At 43.5% G+C, this 15,727-nt stretch overlaps 1 protein-coding gene across 1 annotated transcript in view; it reads left to right on the top strand.

The window, feature by feature from the left end:
• LOC141148608 (uncharacterized) overlaps nucleotides 1–15,727 on the top strand; it is a 104,998-nt gene extending 89,271 nt beyond the window's left edge. The window contains exons 4-6 of the mRNA XM_073636210.1: nucleotides 8,686–8,809; nucleotides 11,674–11,747; nucleotides 14,957–15,727. Of these exons, the coding sequence (XP_073492311.1) occupies nucleotides 8,686–8,809; nucleotides 11,674–11,747; nucleotides 14,957–15,270 (512 nt within the window). The 3' untranslated portion in view covers nucleotides 15,271–15,727. The remainder of the gene's footprint in view (nucleotides 1–8,685; nucleotides 8,810–11,673; nucleotides 11,748–14,956) is intronic.

Here is a 15,727-nt window from a genome sequence, read left to right as displayed (position 1 = left end):
GACATGGCACAGGAGATAGTCAGATACTGCGGACATGGCACAGGAGATGGTCAGACACTGCGGACATGGCACAGGAGATAGTCAGACACTGCGGTCATGGCACAGGAGATGGCCACAGACTGCAGACATGGCACAAGAGATGGTCAGACACCGGGACATGGCACAGGAGATGATCAGACACTGGGACATGGCACAGGAGATGGTCAGACACTGGGACATGGCACAGGAGATGGTCAGACACTGCGGACACGGCACAGGAGATGGTCAGACACTGCGGACATGGCACAGGAGATGGTCAGACACTGCGGACATGGCACAGGAGATGGTCAGACACTGCGGACATGGCACAGGAGATGGTCAGACACTGGGACATGGCACAGGAGATGGTCAGACACTGCGGACATGGCACAGGAGATGGTCAGACACTGGGACATGGCACAGGAGATGGTCAGACACTGGGACATGGCACAGGAGATGGTCACAGAATGCAGACATGGCACAGGAGATGGTCAGACACTGGGACATGGCACAGGAGATGATCAGACACTGGGACATGGCACAGGAGATGGTCACAGACTGCAGACATGGCACAGGAGATGGTCAGAAACTGGGACATGGCACAGGAGATGGTCACAGACTGTGGACAATAATGCAGAGTTGTGGTGTGATGAAGGCACATAGAAGACAATTCTATGATATGGACTTGTGTCACAGCGCCCCCCCCCCCCCCTCTGTACTTACATGCTGCTCTGCCGGTGGCAGCCTGTAATGAGCAGGGCAATCTGCCTGCTCACCATCTCCCCCCGATCTCCATTCGTGCGGCCGGTGTTCCGCCGGTTGTCACATCTGAGGTCAGCAGTGAATTCTTCCAGGAGAGCGCTCTGTGCATAAAGTTGTTATTAGTGTGTGTATATTCCAGTCATGTGACTCTCAGCCGCGCCTCCCTCCTCTCACGTCTCTCCTGATGTCAGCCCCGCCCGCCTCTCTTCTGACCTGATAGCTCCAGTCAGTGGGCGGAGCTGACACCAGGAGAGACTGAGAGGAGGGAGGCGCGGCTGAGAATCACATGACCGGAATATACACACACTAAAAACAGCTTTATGCACGGAGCGCTCTCCCGGGAGGGGGCGGGGCCAGACATCGATTTTTCGGGTCGCATGCATCGATGCCGCATCGGGGACACCCGAATCGCGATGCATCGATGCTGCGATTAATTTCAGCAGCCCTAGTAAACATCCCTTGTGACAGTAATAGGTGGTGACAGGTACTCCTTATGGAGGGATCTGGGGTCTAAAAGACACCAAACCGCTCCTGTGCACTTGATATTTAAAATGCCAAGATCAGCGTAGAATGGGAGACCCGGGCAGATCGGTCGACGTCCCCTCCCGCTCCTTGTAATAACAGCTGATGCTGTTCATCCATGGCAGCCTTTGATAATAGACGGGACAGGATGGAGATGTCAGTCACTCAGGTGTGAGCAGATCCCACATTTTCGGACAGATTGCTGTCAGGGAAGTGGAGGGCTCACCATGGAGGGCTATGATGGAGACATCGGAGTGACATGGGGAGACAGCTGACAATACAAAGTATGGCCCATTATCTGCATTATCTGCTGTCCTCAGGGACAGATCCAATCCAGAGATCCCACTGTATAGCAATCTCTGGATCGGATCTGTCCCTGGGGACAGCAGATAATGGCATCATTGGCATTGAGGATTTGATTTGGATTTTGGAACTGACCTGCTGACAAAGGCGTGTTGCTTGCTGGACCAACAACAGGATCTGATGGTCGCAGGGAAGATGGCAAGATGCTGCTGTGACCTGCTACTTACTGGACGGAGCTGATGGCCGCAAGATGTGGGTGTTGGTCACTGTCTGTCTACACCTGGTCTGCAGACACCCCCCTTATCAGACCAGCTCATCTACTATACCTGGGTGGTGAAAACAGCACCCCCCTTTCCCTTTATCAGGTGCACAGCTCAACTACTAAAGGTGGGTGGTGGACACACAGCAAACCCCCCCCCATATCAAATCACCTCAACTACACTATACCACCTGGGTGGTGGTGGTGGACAACCTCCCCCTTCCCTTGTTTTCAGGCCATCTCATGGTGGCAGGGCAGACACAAACACCCCCTTAGTCTGGGCGGTGGTGTAGACCATGCCAACTCACACACACCCTTATCACCAGCTCGGGCGGTGGAGGACGCTGCCATTGCAAACGTTTACCCCCCATGGGCGGTTAGCTGGCTGGCTCTCAGCCTCAGATACACAGCTGCACCGCCAGGGCAGAGAATGATGACAAACACACAGGCCTGGCTCGGCACCGCAGCAGTGGTGGGAGGAGCAGCGGGAAAACAGTGACACACCACAAGACCAGGCGGGGCAGGAGGTGTTTCGGCTGAAAAAAAAATACCAAAGGGAGCAGCCAGGACTCTCGCCGCCCTCGGAATGGTGTCACCCGACCCAGGTACGGAGCACACCCCCATAGCGACGCCACTAACAGTCTGACACACCTCAATGTGTGGCATCCAGGGTGGACCGCCCCCCCCCCATTGATACACCCCTGCCTGTCAGGTTATATCGCTGCTCGTGTCCCTCCTAGGGATTTTCACTCTCTCTATTAGTTCTGGCGACCTCTATCACTGAAAGTTAACATAAAATCCCAAATTTTAGGATTTCTTCAGAACAGGAATGGAGGGGAAATTTTCCAATAGGGAACCCAGTCTTGGTGATCCTTGTGATTTTAGCTATGGGGCAGGAGGTGAAGGGAAATCTCCCCAATGGTACACATATGACAAAAAATGACAGGGTTTATAACCCTCCTTTACTGTATCCAAAATGAACCTTTATCTTTAGTTCTACTTTAACCACTTCAGCCACTTCAGCCCCGGAAGGATTTGCCCCCTTATTAATGACCAGGCCATTTTTTGCGCTTCGGCACTGCGTCGCTTTAACTGACAATTGGGCAGTCGTGCGACGTTGTACCCAAACAAAATTGATGCCCTTTTTTCCCCACAAATAGAGCTTTCTTTTGGTGGTATTTGATCACCTCTGCAGTCTTTATTTTTTGCGCTATAAACAAAAAAAGGAGTGACAATTTAAAAAGAAAAAAACAATATTTTTTACTTTTTGCTATAATTCATATCCAAAAAAATAGCGACAATTTTGAAAAAAAAATGTTTTTTTACTTTCTGCTATAATTCATATCCAAAAAAAATATAAAAAAACGAATTTATTCATCGGTTTAGGCTTATATATATTCTTCTACACATTTTTGGTAAAAAAAAAAATCGCAATAGGCGTATATTGATTGGATTTATCACGTCTACAAACTACGGGATAGATTTAGGGGCTTTTATTTATTTCTTAATGTTTTTACTGGTAATGGCGGCGGTCTGCGCGATTTTTAGCGGGATTGCGGCGGACAAATCTGACCCCAAATGACACTTTTTGGGGACCAGTGACATAATTACATTGATAAGTGCTAAAAAAAAATGACACTGACAGGGAAGGGGTTAACACTAGGGGGGCGATCAAGGGGTTAAGTGTGTTCCCTCACCGTGTTCTAACTGTAGGGGGGATGGGCTTACTGGTACATGATAGAGATCACTATTCTCGATCACTGGGAACAGTAGATCCCTGTCATGTCACTAGGCAGAACAGGGAAATGCCTTGTTTACATAGACAGTTCCCCCATTCTGCCTCTCCTCACCGTGATCGCAGACCGCCGGTGGACATCGAGTCCACGATGGGCTTGAGCTGGTCGGCAAGTGGTTAAAGAAGAACCCTGAAATAACCCAACTTGTTCTACAGTTTAAACTGGCCAACCAGTCTGTGTTTTAATTATTACTTATCTTTTAAAGCCCAGCTCCAAGCAGAAATAATGGCAGAACAGTGGCTTAGTGGTTAGAACATCTGACTTGCCCTGGGGTCCTTAGTTTGAATCTTTGCCAGGATACTACATCCAAAGAGTTTGCATATTCTCCTGTGCTTGCATGGGTTTCCCCCCATACTCCAAAGACATGCTGGTAGGTAAATTGGCCATAGTATATGTGAGTTAGGAGCTGTATACTGTATGCATTTTAACCACTTCTATACCAGACACTTTCACCCCCTCCTGCCCAGGCCAATTTTCTGATTTTAGCGCTGTTACACTTTGAAAGCCAATTACTCAGTCATGCAACACTGTACCCAAATTACATTTTTATCATTTCTTGGGACATATAGAGCTTTCCTTTGGTGGTATTTAATCATCACTGGGTTTTTATTTTTTGGTATATAAACGAAAATTTAGAAAAAAAAACAAAACACTTTTTTTTCTTTGTTTCTGTTATAAAATGTTGCAAATAAATATTTGTTCTTCATAAATTTAGGCCAAAATGTATCCTGTTACATTTTTTTCAGTAAAAATAACCCAAATCAGTGTATATTGTTTAGTCTGTGTGAATGTTACAGAGCCTACAAACAAAAAAAAAATACCCCCAAATGACCAAATGACCCCTTTTTGGAAAGTAGACACCCTAAGGTATTCAATAAGAGGGACGGTGAGTGTTTGAAGAAAATGAAGAAATTAAATAATTTTTTTTGTTTTCACAATTTTTTTTCACATACTGTAACCAGGGCAGTACACCGTCATCATAATTAATGTAAGAAGTGTAAATGCCTAAATGTGACCTGGTATCAGCCTCTTGCATTCCCTGTACAGCAGAGTTCAGACTGTGGGAGGGAGAAGGAGCACAAGGAGCCAGTCTATTGTGTTGCAGTGCAAGGAACATACTGATAGGAGGAAAGAGTAGATTGAAAGAGAGATGAGCTCATTGGTCTGCAGCTTCTCCTTTCACTGTCCAGTCACAGGATGAGGGAAGGACAAGACCTGTAGTTGTTACTGCATACCTCCCAACATTTTGAGATGAGAATGAGGGACACCTACTAGCAAACGTATGTAGGCATAGGACACGCCCCCTGCCACACCCCCTTAAAGGTTAATTACCCCCCCCCCCAAAAGGTTAATTAAATCCACGAGGGCTTTTTTTTTTTTACCACTACTATTCCTTTATATTGGCTTTTAAAATTGACAAATGCAGCAATTTAGAATTTGGATTAAAGGTTGAGCGCTGGGAAAAACTTTTTGAAAGATAAAAAGTGCATTTGATATACAACTATATAGATCAGACCAAAATGAGGGACAAATGAAGAGGAAAGAGGGACAGAGGGACATTGCTCCAAATCAGGGACAGTCCCTCAAAATCAGGGACAGTTGGGAGCTATGTTACTGAACTGCAGCAGAGAAGAATCCAGTCTTCTGCTCTGTCAGACAAGGCTGTGTTGTGTGGCAGAGCTGTGAAAGCAACAGGATTGGATGGGCTTTTTTTGGAAGATAAAGCCCCTCTCTTATATGTATTTAATTTGCAAATGTATCTGTTTGCCTGAAGATCAGAGGTAGCAATGTACTCCTTCCAAACTGAACTACTTAGGGCCAATTCACAGGTAAAACGTCTGTCACCGCAGGCACCCACAGGAAACAATTGTTTCCTATGTGCCCCACTCACACTGCAATGCAGCCAGGGTGAATTGGCCCTCACAGTAGTTACTCGCTAGGGAGAACCTCTGGGGGAATCAAGGGTGGTAAAGGATCTGGGGGTCCAAGTAGATGACAGACTCAGCAATGGAATGCAATGCCAAGCTGCAGCATGCACGGCCAGCAGACTATTAGCATGTGTTAATAAAGGTATTTATTCAAGAGATAAAACTATAATTCTATCACTTTATATAACTCTGGTTTGACCACATCTTGAGTATGCTGTCCAGTTCTGGTCACCAGTCCTCAGAAAGAATGTGCTGGAACTCGAGACAGTCCAGGGAAGGGCACCAAAGCTAATAAAGAGGCTGGAGGACCTCAGTTATGAGGAATGACTACAAGCATTAAACCTATTCTCTCTGGAAAAGAGACGCTTAAAGGGGGTTGTAAACCCTCGTGGTTTTTCACTTTAATGCATTCTATGCCTTATGCCTAACCTTCTGTCATGCTGCAACCCCCCAGACCACCTGTTTTACTTACCTGAGCCCTGTCTTTCTTGACCCAGGGACGAGCACACCAGCTATGGCTGTTGTCTCGTTTCTCGATTGGATAGATTGATAGCAGCGCAGCCATTGGCTCCCGCTGCTGTCAATCAAATCCAATGACGCAGGTGCCGGGGCCGAGTCCTGCTGTCTGTGTCAATATAGCAGCAGGGCACTCTAGCGCTAGTGTCCCGAAGGAGAGAGCTTCTCTGACGGGGCACTCGAGAAGAGGAGGAGCCACCAGAGCCATTAAGGGGCCCCAGAAGAGGAGGATCAGGGCCACTCTGTGCAAAACCAACTGTACAGTGGAGGTCAGTATGACATGTTTGTTGTTTTAAAAAAAGGAGGGTTTAGTAATCCTTTAAAAGGAGATACGATAGTGATACGCAAATCCTTGAATGGTGAATTTAGGAAATTATTTAACCTGAGGTCTCTAAAGAAGGCCACACAATGAAGTTGGATGAGAAGCAGTTCAATCTTAAACTGTGTAAAGGGCACACTTCCATAGTTAGGAGTGTAGATAAATTCAAAAAACGTTTAGATGTGTTTCTCACCAAACACAAAGTCCAGGAGTATTGAAAATAGTAGTAACATAAACACACACACACACTCAGGTTGAACTGGATGGACTGGTGTCTTTATTCAACCCTACCAGCTATGTAGCCATTTATGTACTTGTTTTGCGTCATTTGTTTTTTGAGACCATCAACGTTACAGACATCACAATGTTACCAATACAACCAATTACACTTCTTTGTAATGTGATGATTGCTGATTGGGTGATATGGGATTCTGCAATTTTTTTCCAAGATATTTTATTAGGAAACAAAACCTTTTTAAAACATTTTTGACAAGAAACTTATCAGTGCAAGGAGTTACATAGTATTAAAAGGATAATGACAATAATACATATTATCACTACTGCTTTGATAGTCACATTTGTCTTCCAGATGTACTGTTTAAAGCGTAAGTTAGATTTTGCGGTTACAACACTCTCTCCAATTAAATGAATGTGGCCACATCAGTTGGGAAAGGGGGGGGGGACATAGCGCAACATTTCCTGCTTCGCCCCCCCACCAAGACCCTCGAGAGGGGGGGCCAATCTAGCGAACATAAATTATATACTCTAGATATCAAAGTGTGCTGATGAGGTTCTGGGTGTTCATTCAGATATATGAGAATGACCTGAAAGAGCGGGATAGGCTATGAGATGGGGGGCAATTGAGAAGAAGAGGAATAATAGGGGAAATCTAGTGTAGATGGCTTTTTTGGGGAGGGGGGTTATGGAAGATGTACAAATTAGGAGGGTATGGGGAAAGAAAGACACAGACAAAGAACAGGAAAATCTTGTGATAAAAACATGGTGGGACAAGGAGTGGGAAGGGGGGGGGTGTTCAGGGATAGGATAGGGGTGTGCTTCAGGGGGAGGGGGACAGTTGGTGAAGACACAGGTACCCCAGACATGTCTACGATCTGACTGCATTAGGGTATATTGGCAATCTTTCTGAGAAGATTGTGGACCCCAGAGCATTTTGTTGGGTTTATCTTGGCTTTAGTCCTTTATTATCTCAAATGTGATAATGGTTTAGGAAGATGAGGAAGCTGAGAAGGGTGGTACATTATGTGTTGGTAAGAAGCTGTATATTTATAGAGATGCCATTTGTACCAGGACTGGAGGAAGTGGGTCAGGTTATCATGACTAAAGTTAGTTAGTTCTTCCATGGTGGCAGTTGAATTTATCTGGGAAAACCAATTGAATGGTTGAAAGGTATTGTCATTTCAACAAACGTAGGATGAGCTGCGTTCAGTAAATGGGGTATTAGTAAATGTTTGTATTGTTTCATGGTCGTGTTAGTGTGCTATAATAGAGACAGGGCTGGGTATTGTGATGTCAGTAATTTTGGTGATGAGGCAATGTATCTCAACGCAGAATGGTTGTATCAGCGAACCTTGCTACCAATTGTGGAAAAGGGTACCCTGAAGTTCATCGTGGCATCTCTGACATTTGTCTGGGATGTTCGGAGATATTTGATGTAGCACTGTAGGGGTTCAGTACCATTGGAACCTGAGCTTGTAGTTACCGTAGTCTCCTGGATGTTGATGCTGATAGAGCTTTTGATACACTTTCAGTCATTGGCCACATCTTGAGGTTTTAAGGTTTAGGTTGAGATCTGTTTCCCATTCTTGGGAGTAGGACATCTCACTAGGGGAAGTGGATTGGGTCAGACCTGCACATAGTAATGATATCAGTTGTGGTATTGAATCAGTGGAAGAACAAAAAGTCTCAAACGCTGTGAGTGTACATGCATAAAGTTGTCTGTGTTGTGGGGAGTTCAGGAAGTGGATTATTTAAAAAAATACATCCAGTACAGCCTTGGGCTGTCTTCGTTGAGGACATTGAGAGTATTTAGGTCATGAAGTGTGCCTTTCTCAAAAAATATCTGAGCTGTACATTTTAAAGCTGGGTGCCATGCGGTCAGAAAGTTTTTGGATGAAATCATGCAATTTACATTCTAAGTTATGTCTTATGAAATGTGTCTGATAAAAATATCATCTAGTTTTGCATTGGACAAAACAATCAGGTATTCCTATTGTGTTATGTGTGTGTCTCCTCCCATATTAGGGCAGCTGCGGAGCTTGGGGGAAGTGACCTGGAGTGAGAAGAATCTTATAGAATCCATTAGGCAATTTAAGCAGCAGGAAGGAACCAGACAAGAGGATTTCCTTGTTCCTGTGTTTGTTTACAGGTAGGTGTATAGTGAGACAATACATTTCATAAAGGCATTGTTTTACGTTGCAGGGTAAAGATATTACAGAATGAAATAATAACTTAAAGGGTCACGCATTGCTCAGGTTACCCCCTGCCATTTTATATGTTTCACATAGTCCAAGGCTGAAATCCTCCCGCCTGCATTAGGAGGTATTATGATATGATAGATTAGCTTTAAATAAAAAAAAAAAACAAAGAATTACTGCGCTACCTATAGAAAATAACCCCCCAAAAAGCAGCAGTTAAACAGTGAGATGTGCACCAAAATAACTAATAAAAAAGAAATAACCGCGCTAAATACAAATGAAACACGTGAAGCAATCTTGAAAGCTTCCGTTAGGAAGTACATATAAAAATGCAAAAACGTTAAGGAATGTAAAAATTGTGAAAAATACATGGGTCTACACATGTGCGTATGAATCAAACATAAGTGTCCATATATAAGTGTCCATATATAGTAACAGAAAATGAAATGTGAGGTATTGGTCTGAAATCAGTCCAAAAGAGACCCCTTGGGTGAATCCAACCAGAGTCAATGGTATAAAAATGTGAGTGACACCCCATACAGTATCCGCAAATACCCAATAATTGCGCTTACCGCAAGGCAAGCAAACACCAGCCTGTATCACGTCTTGGTATAGAGAATCCAGATAGTGCTCTTAAACTGTATTCATCATAGCTGAAGGAATGTAATGAGGACACCAGACTTCCATCTCATTGACATGTAAATAGAAAGAAACTGGCCATAGGGGAATTTCTGCCAAACTAATTAAAGTGAAAGAAGGTAGAAAACTTACACTAGTGCATAAAGGTAAGGCAGGAAAAGAAAACCCGGAGTGAACACTAACAAGCTCCGTAGTGAAGATGAGACCCCACACTCCATGCAAATAATGCGCTTACCCTAAGGCAAGCCAACAACAGCTTGTGTTCAGTATCAGTTTACCACACCACACTACGTGATCCACCACCAGGCAAATAATGCGCTTACCGCAAGGCATGCCAACAACAGCTTGTATTCAATGGCTGTATGAGAGATCCACTGACGTTCTGGACTGCTTGCGGCAGGAACCAGAGGATACAGCAGGGACTCCAAAATGACATCTCACAAGCATGTGAATAAAAAGGAACTGGCCATAGTGTAATACTGATGAAAACGATTTAATAGATAAAAGTAGAAAACTCACATGAGTATATAGCAGTACAGCAAACAGCCGGCCGGCATAGCGAGCACCCGTCCACACTGAAAATGGCGATGACGTCAGAGCGTCAACCTCCCGACGCGTACGTTTCACCACAAATGGCGTCGTCTGGGGAATGCTCCCCTGGGGCGTGGCCGAGCTAAGGTGAACACCACGTACGAGTGACAGAGAGAAGCGAGCGTTGCGGTTTGCCCACCGGGAGAGACAGCGGGGTCATCTAACAGGCAAGCAAGGAGAGGGTGAGAGACACTTCACACACGCCTGCTGTGTTTGGGTCCGCCGTGACCGCATACCCCCTAGGAGGTTTATCCAAGTTGCTGTGTTGTATACTGCGCAAACAGAGTGCTGTGGAATTTGCTGTGCCTTTTGATTTTTTTTACACATGTGAGTGGAACTGTTGGAGTGTTATTTGAAGTGTGTGTTAATAAATTAAGTTACGTTATCACACTATTGGGAGCTTCTTTTTAATTTACATATGGAACGTATTTCCGGATGGAGAAATGTTTAACCCATTCCAGTTGATCTGAGTCTCTATGCTTTAAAGCCTCATACGAAAGTGGAGGCATGGGGAGCTGGTGAGTGAATTTTCACTGGGAGTGGGTTCACTGAACACGCAGGTGTGGTGGAAGGAGTTCATAGAAGATAATTACACCCCTGGAATTGAAAGGACTTGCTGTGGCACACTATTTGGTGTCTTTTTGATCACGATCACAGACACTTATATTTATTATTTTTTTGATCGTTTCACATTTTTTTGTGTTGTTATCACACAAGGATTGACACAAGGATTGATTGTTTCACATTTCTTTGTGTTGTCACTACACAAGGATTGGTTTATAGAAGCTGTTGAAGCAGTATTGTCATTAAGTCACTATTTGTACCTTTATTTGGTGTTTACTATATTTATATATTTATGTTTTTTAGAATATACCTGTAAATAGGTGTTCACTAGATAATTTATTTAATTCACTGTAAGAGGTGGGAATAGTTCTGTAGGAAGCGCCACGTTTTATTTCTTCACGTGTGGTTTACTTCACCATAGACACGTTATAGATTTAAATATATATGGTTTAATTGTAGTACACTACGTGGCAGCTATAGTTAGGTTTTTACACCAACCGTTGATATTCATTATTAAGGTTGACTCTCCGAGGCGCAGTGGTGGGTAACTAAGTATAGATTGGGGATTATACTTAAGAGACCGTTCAGTAGTAGAATTCAATAACAAAACTACTTATATTTCTCTTAAACTTATATGATCCCAACTAAGTGTTACAGAATCCATTCTCTCCTTAGATCTCCCCTCCCTCTGGGCTGATGCCACCCACTTATCCTAAGCTCCAAGTCACAAAACCACCTACTTATTTTAAGGTTTCAAGGCACCATCCTTCTAACTGTTCCAAATGGGGAGGTTCCCAGCTAACTATGAGCTTTGTGTTTTGGGCAAGACACCCTACGTGACTGACTATTGGCAGCTTTGATCAAGACCTTGGGTCCTACCTACCTTATGTGTCTTCTACCTATATGGCTACATTTGGACCTGGCATGAAGCTTGCTGTACAAAGCAGATATGAGTGTGTGAGCATTGTTTTCTAAACAAACTTGATTAACAAAATTGCTAAGTGTTTGTTTCCTGTTTCAGCTGTTATCGAGAATGGAATTGCATGGAAGGCGATGAGATAAAAAAAATTTTCACCAGTGTGCACCAAATCACAGGTAATCCCAGTCCATGCACTTCTGGGTCTCTGAGGTTTTGCAGCAACCTTTTAAAGATGTTGACCGTTTCCTGACAATACAAATAACTGTGATCGCAACTATTGCCCATAGTCAGATTTTCCTGTATCCCGTTATTGTTTAACCACTGGCTAACTGACGTACATAATAACATATTATGCATTAGCACATGGTCATACAAGATCATGGTTGCAGCTGCAGCCGTGATCTTTGCAGATTTTTTTTTAACTGGCAATGGGCTGTTTTGCTAAAGTGATCACTTGTACAGTGTTGTGAAATTGCAACCTGGATGGCAAGGAAAGGAAGAGGGGGGGGGGGGGCAAATGTGCAACCTTTTCCCTGAACCATACCAGGCCACATGCCCTCAACATAAGAGGATGCCTTGCCAAGAAGGAATCTCCCTTGCAAAGCATCTTTTACCCATGTTGATGTGAATAAGAGCCCCTTCCCTACAAACCTGGCCAGTGGTTGCAGGAGTTTGCAGACAGGGGGCTTATTGGCATCCAGAAGCCCCTCTACTAATAAGTCAATTGTCAATCTCGATGCCCACTGCCCATCAAAACAAAAACCTAATGGCACAGCGCACATGACCAATCCCTAAAGTACCACTTGCTTTTATGCTTCCCGAGCTATCATCAGCTACAGTGGCTTGCGAAAGTATTCGGCCCCCTTGAACTTTTCAACCTTTTGCCACATTTCAGGCTTCAAACATAAAGATATAAAATTTAAATTTTTTGTGAAGAATCACCAACAAGTGGGACACAATTGTGAAGTGGAACGAAATCTACTGGATATTTTCAACTTTTTTAGCAATTAAAAAACTGAAAAGTGGTGCGTGCAAAATTATTCGGCCCCTTTACTTTCAGTGCAGCAAACTCACTCCAGAAGTTCAGCGAGGATCTCTGAATGATCCAATGTTGTCCTAAATGACTGATGGGGATAAATAGAATCCACCTGTGTGTAATCAAGTCTCTGTATAAATGCCCCTGCTCTGTGATAGTCTCAGGGTTCTGTTGAAAGCGCAGAGAGCATCATGAAGACCAAGGAACACACCAGTCAGGTCCGTAATACTATTGTGGAGAAGTTTAAAGCCGGATTTGGATACAAAAAGATTTCCCAAGCTTTAAACATCCCAAGGAGCACTGTGCAAGCGATCATTTTGAAATGGAAGGAGTATCAGACCACTGCAAATCTACCAAGACCTGGCTGTCCCTCTAAACTTTCAGCTCAGACAAGGAGAAGACTGATCAGAGATGCAGCCAAGAGGCCCATGATCACTCTGGATGAACTGCAGAGAACTACAGCTGAGGTGGGAGAGTCTATCCATAGGACAACAATCAGTCGTACACTGCACAAATCTGGCCTTGATGGAAGAGTGGCAAGAAGAAAGCCATTTCTCAAAGATATCCATAAAAAGTCTCGTCTAAAGTTTGCCACAAGCCACCTGGGAGACACACCAAACATGTGGAAGAAGGTGCTCTGGTCCACTGAAACCAAAATCGAACTTTTTGGCCACAATGCAAAACGATATGTTTGGCGTAAAAGCAACACAGCTCATCACACTCAACACACCATCCCCACTGTCAAACATGGTGGTGGCAGCATCATGGTTTGGGCCTGCTTTTCTTTAGCAGGGACAGGGAAGATGGTTAAAATTGAGGGGAAGATGGATGCAGCCCAATATATACAAAATAATTCTGCGCTACCCAAAGAGGGAAGGAAACGAAAGCAGCTAACACGACCAACAAAGTATAAATGGGGAAAGCAGAGAACAAGTGTAGCGCTATACAATGTCCAACATGAACGCCAATTGGCCAGTCAGTATACAGTGAAAGGAATCAACCGTATCTAGGAAATAAAAAATAAAAAATAGGTAGTCCTCATGAAAACATTTTAAAACAGAAACTTCCGGCATCCAAAATGCAGACAAGCCCACTCCCACCAAGAGATGAAAAGGCTTACCAGATGAGATGGACCCAAAGGGGCACACGCCGAGTTGGGCCGGATAAGGCTTGGGTGGTGAGTGGCTGTGCTTGGCCCGAAGAAATGATGTTAATAAGTGATCCCACGGATTACTGTATCCCTCCAAATGGCACCCGGGTCCTGAAGGGTGTAGGCAATCTCGCGGATATGGATGGTCCTGCAGATCCCGGAAGGGTGGGGTATTACGTGAATGAATCCCTCAAGGCGATATTCCATGGACCAGAAGATGGTGTTAATAAGTGAGGAGAGAAAGGAAGGGCCACATAGTGTAAATCCGAAAACAAACATTTTATTTAAAATATATAGATGTACACTCACATGTAGATCCAAAGTAAAAAACAGTGCTGTGAGAAAGTGGCGACAGTGGGGTCCTACCCAACGCGTTTCGTCTTCAAAGACGGCGTCTGGGGGAAGACGAAACGCGTCAGTTAGGACCCCACTGTCGCCACTTTCTCACAGCGCTGTTTTTCACTTTGGATCTACATGTGAGTGTACATCTATATATGAAAAGTTCAAGGGGGCCGAATACTTTCGCAAGCCCCTGTATATAATGGAAGTGGTGACAAAATTGCCCATATATGGCCATGGTCATAGTTGAAAAGGGTATTGCCCAAATATGGCCATCTGGCCATATTTATACAATGATCCCTGATCCCTGCCCAGTGAAAAAAAACATGTAAGTGAATGGCCTAGGTGACTGGTAAGGACGCTTCCTTAGTAACCATGTACAGCTGGAAGCTGTTTTGTTTATCCACGCCTAACGCCCTAAAGGTTCAATGTTTGGACGAGCTTCTGAACAGCCAGTGTTTAGTCCAAACTTACATTCAGAAAGAACACTGAGCTTATCCCTACTGAGGATGTTGGGCTACCATTTATAATTTTTTGTCTTTTGGCTTAATTCAACAGATATGTATCTTTTTTCAATCTATGTATGTAACTACGTATGTATGTGTGTAATGGCTTCAACAATAGTTTTGTTACTCAGACTCAGACTAAATCTCATAATGTTCTTAGGACAATTTAGAGAATTAAAACAAACATTGGATCATGTTGCTTTGGGAATAAATATTTTAGTAGCTTACCAGTTATTTTAACGCCAAACAATTTTTGAGCAAAGTGGGAGCTTGGCTTGGTTACAAACAGCCATATTTATCTTCAAAATAGGGACATGCACATACTCAGATAAAAAATGTAATTTTGATTCACAGGCATCCAACCCATTGTTGTGATCACGCGCTGTTCCTCAGGGAATTGGAAGAAAATTGAGGCCAAATTTGTAGAGTTTGGTTGCACACGCATTGTGGCCATGGAAAATTACACTGAAAATAACGGGACACGAACCAGAGAGACCGATGAGAATGTCCTGAAACTTCTGACAATGTGCATTGAGGAGGCGGAGACTGGAATTGGGAAATTGGCGAAACAGGATCCTTCCAGGAGACCAATCAAAATGATGATGGGGCAAATTGACCAAGACTTAGAACTGTTGAGAAAGACCAAGTTAAAATATGAAACATTTTGAAGTAAATTGTGCTGAAAGCAACAGTCACCTCACTGATGTTTTTGTGTTCTGAGATTTTTTATAAAATCTCAGTGTATAATAATAATATTATTATTAATTATTATAATAGTTTAAGAAACATAGTTAAAACTAAACTTTTGCGAAAAAATTAAATACATTCAAAGGTTGCTTTTAAAAAAAAATTACATTAATTAACCACCTGCTTACTGAGCACTTAAACCCCCCCCCCTTCTGCCCAGACCAATTTTAAGCTTTCAGCGCTGTCACACTTTGAATGACAATAGCGTGGTCATGCTATACTGTACCCAAATTCTATTTGTAGCATGTTTTTCACACAAATAGAGCTTTCTTTTGATGGTATTTAATCATTACTGGGGTTTTTATCTTTTGCTAAAAAAAAGCCAGTATTTTAAAAATAACAATAAAAAAAGAGGTTTCCTAGTTTCTTTTTTGCAAA

This window comes from Aquarana catesbeiana, linkage group LG06 (assembly GCF_042186555.1).
Source record: "Aquarana catesbeiana isolate 2022-GZ linkage group LG06, ASM4218655v1, whole genome shotgun sequence".
Lineage (NCBI taxonomy): Eukaryota > Metazoa > Chordata > Amphibia > Anura > Ranidae > Aquarana > Aquarana catesbeiana.
The sequence above is the reverse complement of the archived record's forward strand: the minus strand, read 5'-3'. Positions and strand labels throughout refer to the sequence as shown.